Source organism: Hippocampus bargibanti, linkage group LG03, assembly GCF_051943395.1.
Source record: "Hippocampus bargibanti isolate YZ-2025 linkage group LG03, ASM5194339v1, whole genome shotgun sequence".
Lineage (NCBI taxonomy): Eukaryota > Metazoa > Chordata > Actinopteri > Syngnathiformes > Syngnathidae > Hippocampus > Hippocampus bargibanti.
Genome location: NC_142736.1, coordinates 19,834,737 through 19,854,160, shown reverse-complemented (window position 1 = coordinate 19,854,160; position 19,424 = coordinate 19,834,737). Strand labels below are relative to the sequence as shown.

At 39.3% G+C, this 19,424-nt stretch overlaps 1 protein-coding gene across 3 annotated transcripts in view; it reads left to right on the top strand.

Moving 5' to 3' along the window:
• galnt18b (UDP-N-acetyl-alpha-D-galactosamine:polypeptide N-acetylgalactosaminyltransferase 18b) overlaps nt 1–14,710 on the top strand; it is a 66,978-nt gene extending 52,268 nt beyond the window's left edge. Inside the window, exons 7-11 of one of the 3 annotated variants that reach the window (XM_088992454.1) lie at nt 7,129–7,314; nt 8,556–8,693; nt 11,222–11,317; nt 13,441–13,605; nt 13,814–14,709. In XM_088992454.1, the coding sequence (XP_088848580.1) occupies nt 7,129–7,314; nt 8,556–8,693; nt 11,222–11,317; nt 13,441–13,605; nt 13,814–13,957 (729 nt within the window). In that variant the 3' untranslated portion in view covers nt 13,958–14,709. Of the gene's footprint in view, nt 1–7,128; nt 7,315–8,555; nt 8,694–11,221; nt 11,318–13,440; nt 13,606–13,813 lie in introns of all 3 variants that reach the window. The other 2 variants (XM_088992455.1, XM_088992456.1) reach the window with 2 other exon arrangements.
• The last annotated feature ends 4,714 nt before the right edge of the window (nt 14,711–19,424 follow it).

Here is a 19,424-nt window from a genome sequence, read left to right as displayed (position 1 = left end):
AACAAGTTTCATTTTTCATCTCAATGGCAACGGAGCTGAAGAAGTTCATCCTTTTGAATTAATCTTTCTTTCTTATAAATTGTTTTTGTGAACTATATTGATTCAGGTATTGGATTGGATTGCCTTGGAATCAGAAGGAATTTCTGAATCCAAGGACTAAAAGCTTGACAAACAAACATTGTCATCCTTTTGAATTAACCTTTGCCAGCTGTAAAATTTATGTATTAGTGGTATTGATTGTGGGGTACCATTTCATTCCCCTGGTCTCAGAAGTAATTTGGGATCTTGAGTGAAAGCTTTAGCAAATTTCCGCTATGAGCACACCAAATTACAACCTGTTATGAAGAGGTGCTATCAAAAAAACAAAATCCTATAATCTAAATGAATTGCAGTTAGCGATTGAGGTGTGAAACAACAGCAGTCTCACCCACAGAGCTGATTCAAAAAGTTGTGAATAGGAACGTGTTAAACCATTCTGTTATGTGCAGCAAATGCACACGTTTAAAAGTAGAATAATGTGCTGCAATCGCATGTGGAATGGAGTTATTGGAATCGACTACTTGTTCCATGCTGGGAAAATACAAAACCGCTGTATTTATAAAGGAGAAGCTGGGCTCAGGTTGTCATCAATTCCTTCATGCTCGCCATTACTGCACTGATTAAGTATTGCTGATCAAGATGTTAAAGTCTATCTTTGAAAGTAATAATAATAATAATAATAATAATAATAAAAATAAAATATAAATAAATAAATAAATAATATTAATAATACATTTTATATCAAGCTCCTTTCAAAGGTCTCAAGGACACTTTACAGTCACAGACAAGCATCGATACAATAATAAATAAAATACAATTATAAATAGAATACAATAAATAAAATACAATTCAATTATAAATAGAATAGAATAGAAACAAGAGAGAGCTACACAGAAAATGCCATTTTAAATAGGTGGGTTTTGAGATGGGATTTAAAGGTGGGAAGAGAATCGATGTTACGAATCGATGAACAGGTTTCTTCAGCCGTCATCTGTACTTTTTTGAAGATGTCGGACTTTTCGCTTCTTATCCAAGATGCTTCTTCAATTGAGTGGTTGCTAGCTTTTAGGTGCAATGGTGCATATGTACTGCCGATTGAGGCCCACTAGTATTATCCCTGCGATGTTGATAGTCTTCTTTTTTTTTGAGAATTTGTTTAGTCTCCCCAATATATTGCTCTTTACAATTTTCATTCTTACAATGTATATTGTAAGAATGAAAATTGTAAAGAGCAATACATTGGGGAGACTAAAAAAGTCTCAAAAAAGACTTTAGCAACATCGCAGGGATCATACTAGCGGGCCTCAATTGGCAGTACATATGCACCTAAAAGCTAGCAACCACTCAAAGGGGAGTAAAAGAAGTGATTTTCATAAAACAGCTAAATCCTTCTTTAAACCGATTTGGATCGTTCGTACAAAGGCCTGCTTAGGCAACATAGGATTAGTAATGCTGATGAGGTGATACCGGAGCAAGTGGGGCAATCAGGGCAGTAGTCCTCTGCTCCCCCCAACCTGAGAGCAGCGACCTATCATAGCAGTGTCCGGCACCACCATGTCTGGACAGTAGGGATATATATATAGGGCCGATACTACCAGTAAGACTTTAGTTCGCTGAAGAAGCATCTTGGATAAGAAGCGAAACGTCCGACACCTTCAAAGAAGTACAGATGACGGCTGAAGCAACCTGTTCATTGATGGACCACTCCTGTACGACTGAGAGCTTACACAGACCGATGTTACGAATGTTGGGAGGAAGTGAGTTCCAGAGTTTGGGGGCAGAGCAGCAGAAAGCTCTGTCCCCCATCGTGCTGAGACGGGCAGGGCGGGCACACAGAAGTGGAGGGAGGAAGAGGATCTGAGGGAACGAGAGGGAATAGAAATTTGAAGAAGGTCAGATAGGTATGGGGGGGGCAAGGTTATGGATAGCTTTACATGTATAAAGAATAATTTTAAAGTTGATTCTATATTGGGCCGGGAGCCAGTGGAGGTCTTGGAGGACGGGGGTGATGTGGTGAAAAGATGAGGTTCTGGTGATGATGATCCGGGCTGAAGAATTCTGAACTAGTTGAAGTTTGTGGAGAAGTTTCTGAGGAACACCAAGGAGAAGTGAATTACCATAGTCAATCCGGGAGGTGACAACACTATGAACAAGGATAGCAGTGGTGTGAGGGGTGAGAGACGGGCGAAGACGATTGATATTGCGTAGGTGGTAATACACAGATCTGGTAAAGTTATTTATATGGGAGTGGAAAGATAGTGTGCCATCAAGGATGACACTGTTGCCTTTTGACCTGATAGGAGGGAGAAACGGTCGAATTGTCAATATAACTGTTAGCTTTGCTCAACGTGGATTTGGTACCAATGAGGAGAATTTCAGTTTTTTTCGCTGTTAAGTTTGAGGAAGTTATGAGTAAACCAGGTTTTAATTTTAGAGAGGCAGAGTGAAAGGGAAGAATGTGGAAGAGAGGCGTCGGGTTTGCTGGAGAGATAGAGCTGGGTGTCATCTGCAAGGCAATTAAATTGTATACCAAATTCATGGAGAATATTGCCAAGGGTCAACTGTACAGGCACTATGTATCATATATTTCAATATATTTCAGAATACATTGTATCAGGTATATCAATAATATGAGACCTCTGAAGGTGAGTGAAATGGTTGCGTTACTTTTTTTATATATTTTTTCTATCACACTGCATCTGCAAGTTGCCTTTGGCTGTTCTTTGGCTTCTTTAACCATAAGTAAAAAAAATGGATGCAATCCAAATTTCACGGGCGGTTGGTTTGATTACACCATTGCACACAATGACCTACTTGATTTGGTCTGACGCTGTCCTGGTATGTTTAGAAACCATCAGCGGTGTACCTCAAAGTCTTTCTTTTAAGTGAGTCACGAGCACGTCAAACGTTAGTCAGTTCTTTTCATTTACTCCTGTTTGACGAACACATTTCCCTGACCTGAAAAAAAAATATCTATGGAGTAATAACAGAAGAATCACCAGGGATTTGGAGCCTTATCTTGGCTCATCTCGGCTCTATTTTGGTGGTGGTGTTTTTTTTTTCACCTACACATGAGGAAACTGGAAACACGTCAGTAAGAATACGACATGCTCACAAACAACAATATAGGAGAAATAAAACTTTAGTGAGTGGGAAGGCACAGCAAAGAAAAGCTTTTTCATCGTCACATCACACTTTGGTGCAGTCACTTGTTTCCATCCTGCTTCCTCCTGTAACTAAGCCCAAGTGCACACATAAAGACAATCAGGCGTTTTTTTGTTTTGTCCTGATCACTGAAAATGAGTTACACTAAAACTATATAACTATGTATCCATAAATAAAAAAGAAACATTTCTTTTCTTTGAGACAATGAGAAAAATTTGTCTGAGTCACTATTTTGCTTGGCATGTGGGAAAATATTTCTCTCTGTAGAAATCACGTTTTTTGGTGAAACCAACCAATGTTCTTTCAGGTTGATTATTGAACAGAAAAAAATTAAAGCCATTCGTTTTTCTGGTGAAAGAAGACAGTCTTCTCTTACTTTTTAGTAGGCTCTCTGCTTTCATTGTTGCAGAACACCAAGTCCTCTAGGTCTTCAAAGACCGCCGGAAATATGCTCAAAACCACTTGGTGGGAGGTCGAACTCCACTTTGTAAAAGGCTGGCAGTGATTTAGCTAATGTATCTCCACGTTATTATCTGCAGAGGCACCTAATGAATTGTTAGTGAGCACTGACGTATCGTCTAACAAAACTACAACTGTGTCAGAATTGTTTGTTTTTTTTTTTTTTTGTTTTTTTTTGGTTTTTTTTTTCCAGTGAAAAAATATTGAAGGATATTTATCTCATACGGAAATAGAGCAGAGTGGGCAATAAATGTAGTGAGGGCAGACAATATGAGGTGATGCATGCAAGCAGCAAGTCGTTGCCAATTATTTGTACTGCTCTGGGCAGCAGAGAAGGAGGAGCATCTTTACCTTGCATCTGCTTTGATGTGAAGAGTTGTCATGGCTTGCAAAACTGATTGTGAGCAATATTTTGGGTGTTTTAACAATGAAAACATCTTGAACTGTTGATGAATGGGAGATTGAGTGCAGAGAGATGTGAGCGGAATACTTCAGCGAGACATTAGTATGAAATGGAACATTTCTAACTAAACAAATATCCTCAATGGTGGTGAAAATATCCTGATTCTCTCATTTTTTTGGCAAGAGTCCATTTTTGCTGATATGTTTTTTTCAGGGTTATACAAAAAGCGCTTGATTGATACAGAAGAGTTTCAAATATTATGGAATTAAAAAGTCTACATACATACACCTATTCGAATACTTGCGGAACTGAGGTTGTGCGTTTTATGTTGCCGTCTCATTGGCCATCATTCATAAAGACAATTGTAAAGCCCTTGTGTGCTCTATTAATGAGTGCTTGTATTGTGTTAGATTAAAACATAGTGGTGTGGGCTGCAATAGAAAAGCTACAATGGTTGCGCTATCATTAAATGATACGTCAGACTCATGATGTTTATCAGTAAAATGCAGTCATCCTCCCTCAGCCACTTCTCCACCTCAGGCCTCCTGTGATGAGTCATGGCACGATCTAAGTGATCTCAGTGACATGATTGACAAGTTATCAGTCCATGAGCCCAGTTCTCAACCGAGGTCTTCTGAGGTTTTTGTGACCCTGAACAGGATCAGCGGTATAGTCAATGGATGGATGGAAATTCTTTTGTTGAGGTAAACATAAATTCATTGCTCGTTCGTAATTTTCTCATCTCACAAGCCACAAAAGAAAATGAGATTGTAAACAAGTTTCATTTTTCATCTCAATGGCAACGGAGCTGAAGAAGTTCATCCTTTTGAATTAATCTTTCTTTCTTATAAATTGTTTTTGTGAACTATATTGATTCAGGTATTGGATTGGATTGCCTTGGAATCAGAAGGAATTTCTGAATCCAAGGACTAAAAGCTTGACAAACAAACATTGTCATCCTTTTGAATTAACCTTTGCCAGCTGTAAAATTTATGTATTAGTGGTATTGATTGTGGGGTACCATTTCATTCCCCTGGTCTCAGAAGTAATTTGGGATCTCGAGTGAAAGCTTTAGCAAATTTCCGCTATGAGCACACCAAATTACAACCTGTTATGAAGAGGTGCTATCAAAAAAAACAAAATCCTATAATCTAAATGAATTGCAGTTAGCGATTGAGGTGTGAAACAACAGCAGTCTCACCCACAGAGCTGATTCAAAAAGTTGTGAATAGGAACGTGTTAAACCATTCTGTTATGTGCAGCAAATGCACACGTTTAAAAGTAGAATAATGTGCTGCAATCGCATGTGGAATGGAGTTATTGGAATCGACTACTTGTTCCATGCTGGGAAAATACAAAACCGACCGTCTGATGTCTCTCTTTGTTTTCTTTCAATGACTCCTCCAACATACTAAACCACACACTCAAATTAGAATGTCACTCAATAGCGCACCTCCCGCAAAGCTGAACAGACGTAAACATGTCTTGAAGGCAGATGTGAATGCAAACACAAATAGCAGGAATGGGCTGCAATATTGTGATGACTATTCTACTTCACATGAATGTAAAGTATTTTGTACAGTACGTATGCAGTTGGAATGAACCAAGCGATATTAATCCCCAGGGGTTGAGTGACTACAATACGTGAAAACATAATATTCTGTGGTACCTTGAGATAGGAGTTTACTCGAGAAAAAAATGCTGCTCAAATTATCTGTCCCTTTTCAAATGAGTGAAAATACCATTGATTTGCTCCAGACTACCGCCCAACCCCTGCAAATTAAACACTTTTGTAAGTTTATTTATTTATTTATTTGTTTTCGATGAAGAAAGGGAAAGGAATGGGCTTTGTGCTGCTCTTTCTGTTGAGTGGCCAATTACAATACAGAATGGGCTTTGTGCTGCTCTTTCTGTTGTGTGGCCAATTACAATACAGAAGTACAGATACATATTTGTGGATGCTGTTACTTCTTGTTCAGCCACGGTAACATTGATCATTCAACGCAAACAATGAAAATAATATGTGACTGTGATTATTGTTTTATTAACTGTCTATATCTGTTGCTCCACCGTTTTTGTTCAAATATTGCTTAAAAGGTTATGACAGGTGGTTTTTTTTGTTAGCCTTTCCATGGTGATTTGTATTCTTCATTAAAATGAACCTCTACAGACTTTGCAAGGGGAAAGCTAGGTGGGTGTTTTAAATACACAGTGTAACTCTTTGTTTATGGTAAACAGTATACTTCAGCTCGGAGTGGCAATAAAAACAGCTTCGAAGCCTTTTTTCCAAAGAATTGTTCACTTTTCCCAGAACTGCTGCATGTTGTGTTTTGCTCCCAAGACAAAGAAAAGTTAGAATATAAAATGGAAATAAACTCATTCATACCTGTTGGCATCAGCGTCAGCGTTTGGCCCTAATCCAAAACTGTTTATTCACATTTTATTAAACGTGAGTACCTTGATTGTAGAAAACAGCATTATTGTCCATTGTGGTCTATCACTCATGGTTAAAACTCAATTCACAAGTCATGAAAAAGTCACAAACCTCCCAGAATGTTTTTAAATTTATGTCAGAGTTCATTATTGGATTTTAATCGACATGAATTCTGGCCTCCCCTTTTGAACATTTGGCATCAGGGGAGCCGCCTCCTGACAGTTGAAGCCGCAGAAGGTGACTGAGGTGACAAAAAAAGATTGCTTGTCATCAGTGGCGCTCTGCACTCACTGTGAAGAAGCACCTCAGCTGCTCTCACGCTTGAAAAGAGGCAAAGCACCAGCAAATTGGAGCGTAATGAATTAGGTTTCCACTTCTGCACAGACAAAATAGCCTTTTCATTACAATAATAAAATGCCACAGTTGTGTTATTTGCGAGCGGCGTGTTGCAGATGGTCTTTCGAGGATTTTTTTTCCCTGTCTGCATTTCTGTCTGATGAACATTGTACTCTGAGCATTGTAAATGCAGTGACAATATGACTTCCTCTCTGTGACTCTTCCAGTATCCCGATCCTGCATCTAATGGCACACTATCCTTCCTGTGTGTTTCTATGTTGCTCAAAATCAGGTGTGGCAGTGTGGCGGAAGCGTGGAGGTCCTCCCATGCGCCCGCATCGCCCACATCGAGCGCGCTCATAAACCTTACACTGAGGACCTTACGTCTCACGTGCGACGTAATGCCCTCAGAGTTGCAGAGGTTTGGATGGATGAATTTAAGAGCCATGTTTACATGGCCTGGAACGTTCCTCAGGAGGTGAGTGAGTGTCCAGGAAGACCATGAAACGTGTGCTCTCGACATTATGGAAATAGTTGATGATGATTCTGTCCACTGGTCAAAAGGCGCGGAACTAAATTGTCTCAAGTTTTTTTCCAAGTATTTACATGTTTGCACTATTAATCCTTTCATGTGCGAATAATGCTAAATTAGCTGTAGCCTGTTAACATGGGAAACTGAACACTGTAGTAAACAGTTTCCCAGAAAGGGCTCATGTTTATACAAAATGGATTCTACGGTATCAGCGTTATGATTTACTTTTTTAGGTTATTTATGATTGAACATGTTTGCAGAACGATGTTGGTGACAATAGCTTCTGATGGTTGATGGCTTCTGATGATTAAACTGGGCTCTAAAATCCTTAAGTATTTTTTTATATTGGTTTTCAAAATACCCGAAGACTTGTTTCAATCCCAATTTGAACAAACTAACTCTAACTAAATGCTTTTTGGTAATACAAATCACATGACCAAATATGGTGATAATGATTGACCTGGAACTCAATCTTTGTTCTTTGTTCTATCAGGCTCAAATTCTCAGTGATATAATGACATAAACAACCATAGAAAGACTATTTCAAGGACCACATGAAAGGACATACAGAGCCAACTTTCTTCAATAGCCATGTAGCTGTACGGGACAAAAAAAAGCAATTAGCATCCCGTGATTGATTGTCTTTGACTTAATGGGTTTCAGATGAATATTATTTAGTTCTTCAGGAGATGGGTTTGTCTTCAGAGAGAATTAACAGATAAATGTTTTTCTACTCTAGAACTGAATTTGATGAATAATTAGATCAGCACACAATGTCTTCTTATGTTAATTGCATTATCCCGTTGGGGGAATATGTATATTCTGTTGAAAAGAGTAATATCTGTCAGCAATTATTCAGTCAATAAATGAGGCATTTAACTTGTACTGTAATCACTCACCATGAAATTTAGCCACAGGGATGAGAATTAAACACGCAGGGCAAATGCCACTGTTGGTTTATCTCTGAGAAAGTGAAAACCAACAGTCTGAATCACTTGGAGATGTTTTCTGCCCTCCAGAGAAGAACCGCAGTTGGAACTGTGCTTTAAATCTATTTTTTGAGTAAGACATAAAGACAACCATCACTGATGATGACATAAGATTGACCATAGACTGGGGTGGAAATGTTTACAATAGAATAGATGCTGCAAGTCTTAACAATATCCAACATCTATGTGTGAATCTAGGATTCGGGTATTGACATTGGCGACATCTCACAAAGAAAAGCTCTGAGGAAGAGGTTGCAGTGTAAAACCTTCAGATGGTACCTGGTCAATATCTACCCCGAGATGAGGATGTACAGTGAAACTGTTGCATATGGAGTCGTAAGCAATTTCATGTTTTCATGCACACATCACATTTTGTCAAAACACAAAAGAAAAAAATATATATAATAATATATATTAAAAAAATTATATATATATATATATATAAAGTCAGACGCTTACTACGGAAACGAGGTACAGGTGCATCTGCCGGAGGGAAACGCCCTCCACTCCAGCTGGAACTTGACCAAAAATAGGACAGAATATGACAGATATTGGTTGGGACCTAATAAAGACGTAACCACTTTTGTTCACTCTTCAGCCTTGGCAGAGGTCTGCCATGTGCCATTCCCATTTAAACTGTAGATAATGCTAATCCAACTGGAGGACTTTGCAACAGAATCCTATTTGTCAGCAAAACACATGCAGCTAACCTCGGCATATGCTGGCACTGTTTGTATTGGCCCAAGACAGAATGTCTCTTTTCTCCCACATCTCATCTGACATGCTTCTTGATGCACAGTGACAGTCAGACTGCACTATTACGGCCCCCTTGTTGTGTGGGTGATTTGTCCTATACAAACTGACAAATGGCAGCTTGAAACCAAAGAAGCAGGCCGGCCTTATGACATTAATTTATATCTGCAAACCTCATTATTCTATTTTTGCGGCATGAATTTGATGTGCTGCTCAGTGGCGACGGTTTGACACGTCACTACAGCGGGACAAAAAAAAATAAAACACAACACAATGCTTGCATTCATTTTTGATGAGGCTTAAAAATATCAAGGACTTTTTTTTTTGGGGAGCTGGATCTTTGTATCAAAACAAGATATTTCTGTTAGACTCAATCCTCACATATTTAACCTTTTCAATAACAGCGGTTATGACAGTGGACATCGTATCATGTTATCAGTGTACAGGATGCATGAAAGGGTTAAAAATCGCAACATTGATAGATAGATAGATAGATAGATAGATAGATAGATAGATAGATAGATAGATAGATAGATAGATAGATAGATAGATAGATAGATAGATGATCGTGGACTTCAGGAAACATCCATCACCACAGCTACCCCTCACACAATCCAGCTGCCCCGTGTCAACCGTTGAGACCTTCAAGTTCCTCGGAATCACAGTCTCCCAGGACATGAAGTGGGAGGTCAACACCAACTCTGTCTAGAAAAAGGCCCAACAGAGAATGTACTTCCTGAGGCTGCTAAAAAAGCATGGCCTGCCACAGGAGATGCTGCAACATTTCTACACGGCTGTCATCGAATCCATCCTGTGTTCTTCCATCACCATTTGGTTCGGGGCCGCCACAAAAATGGACAAAATCTGACTTCAACGGACAGTTAGGACGGCGGAAAAAATCATTGGCACCGCCCTACCCACTCTCGAGGACTTGCACACTGCAAGAATCCAAACTAGGGCTCAGAAAATCCTACTCGACAATCCGCACCCTGCCCACCACCTTTTCCAGCTACTCCCCTCAGGCAGGCGCTCCCGATCCATCGCACCAAATCCAGTAGACATTTAAACAGCTTCTTCCCCCAAGCCATTAACTCTTTGAACTCTTTCAACAGTAGCCAAAATGGAACTGTATAGTGCCACTTTGCAATTTTTTGATGCTGATACGAGTGCAGCGTGTTCGACCGGAAACAAATATCTTGTGTGTTCTACATACTTTGCAATAAAGATGATTCTGATTCTGAGATAGATATATAGATAGACATATAGATATGTAGATATACAGACAGATAGATATATGCATCGACACTGTCGTCTGCTAGTTGTCACTCTCCACAGGTGCCTCAAATAGTGTTTTTTGTTGTTGTTTTTTTGCCACACAGAACTTGAAAGGTTTACATTTAAGCTCTTACGAAAAGACCTTGTGCTGCCTGTGGCTTTACTGATTAGCACATAAAGTAAACGTTTACTAAGCCAGTGGGGAGCGAAATCATCCCTGGCAGTGTTCCATCGCAGTTCACTCTTAAAGTACCATTTCTGAAGCGCCTTGTGGCGCACCAATCAGGCAGGCCATGCTCGAATAACTGTGTGACAAGAGCATAAGTATGCTGCCATTTTTGTATTTGCATTTTTCAAAACTCACATTCCGCTGTTTCTTCTATATTTGTATTAAGTTCATCCTGTCTACTTGATATCTAATTTTCAACAGTTTCTTTTCTTACAGACAATGTTTTTTAGGTGTTCAATGACCTGACGTGTTTCGGCGTATATTAAAGATGCGTCACAACAACATCTGTGACACTCTGACGAAGGCGGAAGTATACGCCGAAACATGTCAGTCAATTGAACACCTAAAAAACACTGTCTGTAAGAAAAGCTTCTGTTTCTTTATGTACTATATTTACCGGTACTTGATTTGTGTGAAGTATGTGCTCTTGCATGATCACATCATATTCACACTCAACTTGCTTGCTGGAGTCTTGTTTTTTTCCCACTGGGTACTGTACTTACTCAAGGACTTGGGTCACAATATACTAAAATACTGATTTTTTTGGGATCCTCAATGCATCCCCCTATTCACATATTCCTAATTTTTGTGTGCATGTGTTTTCCAGCTGAAGAATTCACTGAAGAATGATGTGTGTCTGGATCAGGGGCCTGACAACGACAATGTTCCCATCATGTACCTCTGTCACGGAATGACACCACAGGTTGGAGATTCTTTTCTCATTTTACAGCCACAGCTGCGTTTCAATCCTTGTCGCTTGGCAGTTGCAGAGTGAGTTTGAAGCCTAATTGGAGTGTTTGTTCAGGATAGGTCAGTCTAAATGACAAGCAACTCGAAATGTCCTCAAATGTTAGCACAGCTTTATTCTCGTCTATGTTTGCCAGCCTCATCAAGCTTCTATTGATCCCTTCATCCTCCTTCATACTGAGCAGATTGTTTTAACTTTGCTGTGACACGTTTTGCGGCTTAACTATTCTGCTGTCTTTTTCACAAATATACAACAAATAACTGTATTGCATCCTTTTTTCATTCTTCTAGATCTGTGAATATAAACGTGCCCGAGGAATATTTTATTTTGGCTCTGGGGCTTAATTATGGTGTATTATTTATTTTTCAGTAGCTGTGGGTTGCAATAATTAAAGTACATGTTGTCTGATCATTTTAGTGTCCCGTGTGGAAGCTGTTTGAGCATTTATTCAATATTCTTGATAACCACGAGCATGCTCTTTGTCCTTAATAGTTTCACTCAACATTCAGGGCACTTGTTGTATGGGTCCTCCCCTCAACTACCATAGTGCCATTTTTTTAGCAAAAAAAAACTAACAACATAACTAACTTTAATATGTTAAATATGACACTTTTTCAATTACTGGTAACAAAAGCACGCATATTAAAAGGGTTAATGTCCCTATACCTTTATTAATTACTGGTAAATGCATTGTGCATTTTGGTAAACTCATTTTTTCTGTCTTTTTAAACATTCTATTTACATATAACCATGTCTATTTGTTAACATTGAGCGTTTCGTTACTAGTACAAGTGGTGCTGGGGTTTGCTTCAGTAGCAACATGTTGTTTTACTAGAATTCCAAAGTTGGCCTACATCTGTCCAGAAATGTCATGCAGTCGTAGTAAAAGCACAACTAATATGACAATTAAAAGGCCAATGCTTGGTAAGATAATCAGATTCCGGAATTTGACCATCAAAAAACGTCTGTATTGTAATTATTAAATAAAATGTAGCATGAGTTAAGTGCTCTGTATATGTAGCGCATATTTCAAATCCAATATAAACTGTGACCGCTTTGTAAACCATCAAACTCACTCCAACCCATATTTAAATGCAGATTATTTCACCACTAAATTCTGAAATGGTCAGTATCCCAGCTAAATACAGGAAAGCCGATTTTCTTGGAAAAAAAGCCCGTTTGTAAGGATTAAATATTAATGCATGCTCCATATCTACCGTGTGTGTGTGTGTGTGTGTGTGTGTGTGTGTGTGTGTGTGTGTGTGTGTGTGTGTGTGTGTGTGTGTGTGTGTGTGTGTGTGTGTGTGTGTGTGTGTGTGTGTGTGTGCGTGTGTCTGTGTGTGCGTGTGTGTGTGTGTGTGTGTGTGTGTGTGTGTGTGTGTGTGTGTGTGTGTGTGTGTGTGTGTGTGTGTGCGTGTGTGCGTGTGTGTGTGCATGTGTGGGTGTGCGTGTGCATTCTGCCGCTTTCATGTTCTCGAGTCAAGTCTTCTTGTCCTTTCGGCTTTTCCCTTGAAGGGGTCGCAAATCAGTGTCCGCCATCTTCAGAGGTTTGCAGGTCAGCAATGAATTTAAATAAAATAAATAGGTAGTTTTGATTTATCCAAAGTTGTTCCAATGTTACAATCCCTTGACAATTAAGACATTAAAATACAGTTCACAAATGCTTGTTTAGAATTAGAGTGATAGTGTTTCCAGGACTGAATTTATTTATTTAGGAGGCTGATTGATGTTTTGGAACTGATATTCATTTTCAGTAAAAGGCAAAATATCTATGAAAAATAAATCATACAAACTCTAAATCTTTACTTTTGAGTATTTTTTTTCTTTGACCATCTTTGTTTGAACAAAAAAATGTGTCAAAATGCCTCAGAGCAATGCTAAGGATAACTCAAAACTACAACCAATGTAAGCTCTGTTCTAAGTCCTCTCCACTTCACACTTCTATCCAGCTTCGGTCTCATTTCTTTATTTTTTGTTAATTAAATATCCAACTCCACTGTTGCACTGCATTATTGCTGATGCAAACTTTACATGACGCTTCCACCACCCTTCCTAATCAAGTTGTTATGTTCTTGCAGAATGTGTACTACACCAGTACTCAGCAGCTTTTGGTGGGTCTCCTCAGTCCCACTGTTGATGACGACGACAATAAGTGCCTGGTGGACGTCAACAGCAGACCACGCCTCATCGAGTGTGGCTATGCCGCAGCCAAACGCATGAAACTACACTGGGTCTTCACTCAGGTGACAAAATATAAAATAACAATACACATTTCTAGTTCATCATGACAGATAAGGAGTTTTGCCATGGATTATATGGCGTGAATCCTCCTTGTGACTGACTCGAAGCATACTTGCATGTTTCATTGATTGGTGTACAACTGTGTGTCAAAAATCTGAATGTTCTTATGGAGCCAGAATACTTCCAACCTTTCATTTTTAATCTTTTCAGGGCGGCTCCATTCAGAACAGAAAATCAAGAAGATGCCTGGAGCTCGTAGCGAATAGTGACGAGTTTGGTTACCAACTGGCTCTACAGAAATGCACTGGACAGAAATGGTTTATCACAAATATATTGTACAGCAATTCCCCATGAGCACACCTGGTTTACTGGGTGGCTGCGTACAGAGTTTGTGTCCGTATCTAGGACTATCATTCTACATTCCAAAGAGCTGGGAAGTAGGAAACATTAGGTTGACAAATGTTGGCGTTCCAATCAATGGTAGATGGAAGAATAACATGGTTGATGATCTTGATGAGTGCATTATCGCCATTCGAGCTGCACTCTCAAAAACAAACACAATTGATGGCACTGGTGAGTTGACTTTGATGTCATTGAACTTTGATAATGGAAATAGAGGATGGTGCAAATCACCGACTTCACAGTTTTCTTGAAACACAGCAAATAAATAAATAAATAAATAAATACACCAGTTAGTTATGGGGAAAGATGACATACTGAGATCATTTGATGCTAAATCATATTGTGAAATTTTACATCTAAATCTTCCCATGTAAAGATGAGCAGATGTTATTTCAGTGAATATTTTTCTAGCACAGCAGAATACTTTGTATATTTTATGGTAAAATCAGTACAGTCATATTTTCATTGGATGAAAGAAAAGGTACTGAATTCTTATGGCTACCGTGTAGCATTCTGTTCCTGCTTTAAAGTACTGTATTTTATTTCACGGTCTCAGGTTTATTTTGTGAATTAGCCATTTACCTGATGGAACAAATGGGGGGCAAACATATTGATTATTTTCTGATTGTTAATAACCTAAGTATTTGTAATATATGATAGTAAATAAAAAACATGTTTCAACCATGAGAATGCGCCTTTTTAACTTTTTCTTTTCCTTTCGGCTTTTCCCTTGATGGGGTCGCCACAGCGAATCAGTGTCCTCCATCTTCAGATGTTTAATTCGCATGTTTGTTTTGGCCAAGCTTTTACGTCGGATGCCCTTCCTGACACAACCTTCTGTATTTATCTGGGCTGGGCACCGGCACAAGAAGACATTGGCTTATGTCCCCTTGTGGCTACAGAACAAGCAACTCTTTGAACTTAATAAAGATGAGCAGAATGCGCCTTTATAACAAAGACAATTATCTCCTTGTACATCAACGATTTTAAAGGACAACCGACACCATTTTTTGTTTCCTAACTGACATCAGAAAAACGTTTTAAAGCTTCTAAAATACCCAAAACACACAGGCTAATATTTTTAATCAAATGCAAAACACCAATAAAAATGAGTTAAAGTGTCCCTAAAATACTTTAAAATGACCCAGGAAATGGTGAGTTTCAGAAGGTCCCGCCCCCCTGTTCGTCATCTCACATCAGGACGTCTTGCCTTGCTCTAGAATCAAAACAATGGCTTCAGATTCGGAGAAGATGCTTTCTTGTTACTCATCCAGTTCTGAATATGATTCAAATAGTTCTGAAGAGGAAAGCATAAATGTTTGCAATGGATTAAAGAAGTCCTTCCGCATCAATTCGAGCCGTCAGGACTCCAATGTAGCATCCCAGAAAATGCAGAAGATGGCGCCCAAGCTCCGTTGGAAATGGGCTGATTTGTCTGCTGGGAATTTGTGTCAACTAGTATCAAATAGTAGTCTTGATGCACCATCGCGTTATTTACGTGTTTTCCTTCTAATTTCACCATCGAAGTTTTCAGACCAAACAAAGTACCCAAAATGCATTGTGTGTCGCTTTCTCGGTCAGGGGCGTTCCTGACGTGACGTGACATCAGGAATCGTCACCAACTCGAAAACAAGACTTCCTGAATATTCAGCGCGAGTCTTAAAACATAAAATAACATAAAATAAACATAAAATATAGATATATGCTCAGTCGAAGTCATTTAAAGTGATTTTACAAATTATCGACACAACTTGTCCAGAGGCGTTGGTTGTCCTTTAAATACAACCAGCAAACCAAATGCCACATACAAAGTTAATAGAGACACTGAAAAGCAATCGCTTATAGCTATTGCAGAACAATGAACAGAAGCGATAAGTCTGCTTTTTATTTTTTTGCATTCTTGAGAACGACAAAAGTCAGCTGAGTAAAGAGATCCATAATGAAAAGTACAACTTTGTGCAGTGAAAAAGACATTTGAATTGCTCTTCAGATAGGAAGGTGCTTTTACTTTTCACTGACGTAAGTTTCAACCAAACAGTCGTAGTTCCTACACACATACTATATATGCTGCCTCTCAAAGAGTACACGGCGTGTTAAAGTGGTGTCAGTGAGTCATGACACATGCGGAGGATGAAAAATAGGCCTGCCCGCTCCTTGCACCAACTGTTTTGTGCACCTGATGAGGCGACTGGTGGCCCAGCCTGTTTTCCAAATGTCGCTCCTCATTAGACACTGCATTCCAGCAGGATTCAACAGACCATTGCATTAAATATACATGAAACCCCACTTTCATCTATAAGAGCGCCTTCACTTGGACTTGTTAATAAATGCAACACCAAACCCCTCTGTATGCTCAAGTAGACCCTACAGCAAAATAAACGGAAAGTTACTCACATACATTTTCTCAATTAGACTTTGTCAATTAGGATCTGAACTTGCATTGCTGTTGGCGAGTATAATCTACATTCTGGTCAATTATGTTGCTTGCAGGATGATCTGATGCTGCTTTACTCTGAATGCCATTCTTGATAACAATTTCTCCGATGCACAATTGCAAATAAATAGCAAAAATGCATAATTTTAGATTTTAGGTCACCCATAGGGGAAAATCGCCACACTTGCCCACAGGCTGAAAGCCTGGCAAGTACTGCATTTTATATTTGGACAGAATGCAAGTGAGGAGACATTTCTGGCATGCCCTGGGGCATCCCGAGAACTTCTTCCGGGAGGGACACTGCGCCAAGGATGCATCCAGTAGACATCCTAACCAGATGCCTGAGCCACAGCATCTGACGCTATAGAGGAGTATTGGCTTTACTCAAAGGATGTCAAAGCTTTTTACCCTACATCTCTGACAGAGACCCTCTACAACCTGTGGAGGAAACTGGTTTTGGCTGCTTGTAGCAACGATTTTCTTCTTTCGATCCCATTCTCACAGCTCGTGACCATTGATGTGGGGAGGAATATTGATCAACCAGAAAATCGAGATCATCTGCTTTCGGTTCGGCTCCTTTCCACCAAGTCAGGATGAGACAGAGTCCACATTACTGCAGAGGCTGTCAATCACCCTCTTCATTGAACAAGGAACCTTATAATGACTTTTACTGTGTAGATAGTCAAGATTAATCAATGTGAAAATATATATCCCAAAAATATCAACAATGGTCCACATTAGCTGAAAACAGCCCATGCCCCATGCAAATTTAAACGCATCTTTTCTCATTTAATTTAAATTTCTGTCACACAAAATATATTTTTATGAACACTTCTTATTGTGAACACTTCAACGTACATATAAAGTAAAGCTGACAAAATATTTATGGAACAAACTTATTTGTCTGCTTTATTTAGGTTAATAGCTCTATTTTTTTTCAAAATATAAGATCTTGTTACTAAAAGCTTCTAAAAAGCTCTCTACGGAAAAAGAAAAAAAAGTCAGTCCACAGGAATTTCAGCTTCAGGTGAATTGCTTTGACCGAAAGTATTAGCTATTTGTAAGTATGTGTCATGTGACACATTTTTGTTATGGGGTCCTTATAGCAGATAATACAGACACTGCGAGCATCCATCCATCCATTTTTAATCCACTTATCCTCAAGAGGGTCGCAGGCATGCTGGAGCCTGTCCCAGCCGTCTCAGCCAATCATATGGCACACAGATGAACCAGTCGTACTTACAGTCACATCTCAGGAAAATTTACAGTGTCCCATTTACCTGCCAAGCATATTTTTGGAAATTGAGTGCATACCGAAGTACCTGAAGGAAACCCACGGAATCAAACCCTTCACCTCTGCACCAAGGATGGTATATTTATTTGTGTTTTTATTTATTTTATTATTTTTTTGCATGTTTGAGGTCCCCGATAAGCTTGAGAGGGTTGCATCCAACAAGTGACGTGCGGTAAGGTTCGTGGCTGGTGAGGCACTGACATCATCACAGTCAGATTTACAAACATTATGAACACTACAGACTAGCTTATTCACCATTTGATTGGAAACAGTTAGTGTTTTGTTTAAATGTCATGTCAGTGTTCTTTATATAGACAAACTGTAGCATAGAAAAAAAAAATAATTCAAAAATAACGTTATTATCGTCCACGTCTACGTCCAGTCTTGTGTGCTCCTTCCTCAACGGCAAGAGTGTTACCTTTACTTATAAATGAAGTCCTCCTTCTGAAGAAAGGCATCCTTAACTTCTTTGTAGAAGCCTTCCTTATCTTTCTTCAGTTTTAAAAGTCTCTCTGTCTCAATGGAGATCACTCCCAGTGAAGAAAGCCGTCCTTGATCAGTCCTGTTCCGATTGTATGTTTTCAGTTTTTCATTGCTGAGAATGACCGCTCCACTGTAGCTGGAAAAGCGAGCTCGAGCTGGAGCAACTTTGTCACCTCACAAATGGTTTCAATGAGATCCTTCTGGGCCAAAAAGCTGAAGCTGTCCAGGAGATTTACATTTACCTCACCATTTGTGAGCTATACAGTCCGGTGTTGGTCTTCCTTTAATTATTAGCTCCTGCTTCGATTGAAAGTCCAGTTTAGAACAGTTTTTCAATTTAGATATGTAATCCTCCATTCTGAAAATAAGGACAAGCAACACGAAAAAATGACTGGATGGTTGCACTTAACTTGCTAACTGTTTACTGTAGCTTTCTGTCACTAATTCTATTATTCTGCAGCCGAGGAGTCGCAAGAAGAATCTCTGTAATAACCAGCGGAGAGGACTGTGTGCCTCACCTATGCACACAGTTAAAAATAAAATAAACACTGTAGTACAGTGTTTATAATATTGTAGTACAGTGTTTATAATATACAGTGGCTGTACATTATATACACCAGCTAAACTATAGAAATTTAGTTCATATACTAAAAGTTTTTGAACACTTTAATAGCGATATGCAGAGGGACAGCAATGCGGTCTCACTGCAGAGCAAGCCAGCACAGTTAGCATAGTCATTGCGCAATCTATGGTGAGGCTCAGCTTAGCTACTTAGTATTTGAACGGTAAATGTGAAAATTCGGCGATTTTGAAAAAAAAATCCAAAAATGGTGAAGTTAAATGGAAAAGGACTTTAAAGTACAAATAATTAAATAAATCCATCCATCCATTTTCCGTACCGCTTATTCCTCATTAGGGTCTGAAGCCTATCTTAGCTGTCTTCGGGCACGAGGCGGGGGACACCCTGAATTGGTTGCCAGCCCTGAATTGGTTGCCAGCCAATCGCAGGGCACACAAAGTCAGACAGTCACTCTCACATTCATACCTAGGGAAAATTTAGAGTGTTCAATCTGCCTGCCATTCATGTTTTTGGAATATGGGAGGAAACCAGAGGACCCGGAAAAAACCCACACCAGAACATGCAAACTCCTCACAGGGAGGCCGGAGCAGGACTGCACTGTGAAGCCGGTGTGCTAACCACTCGACTA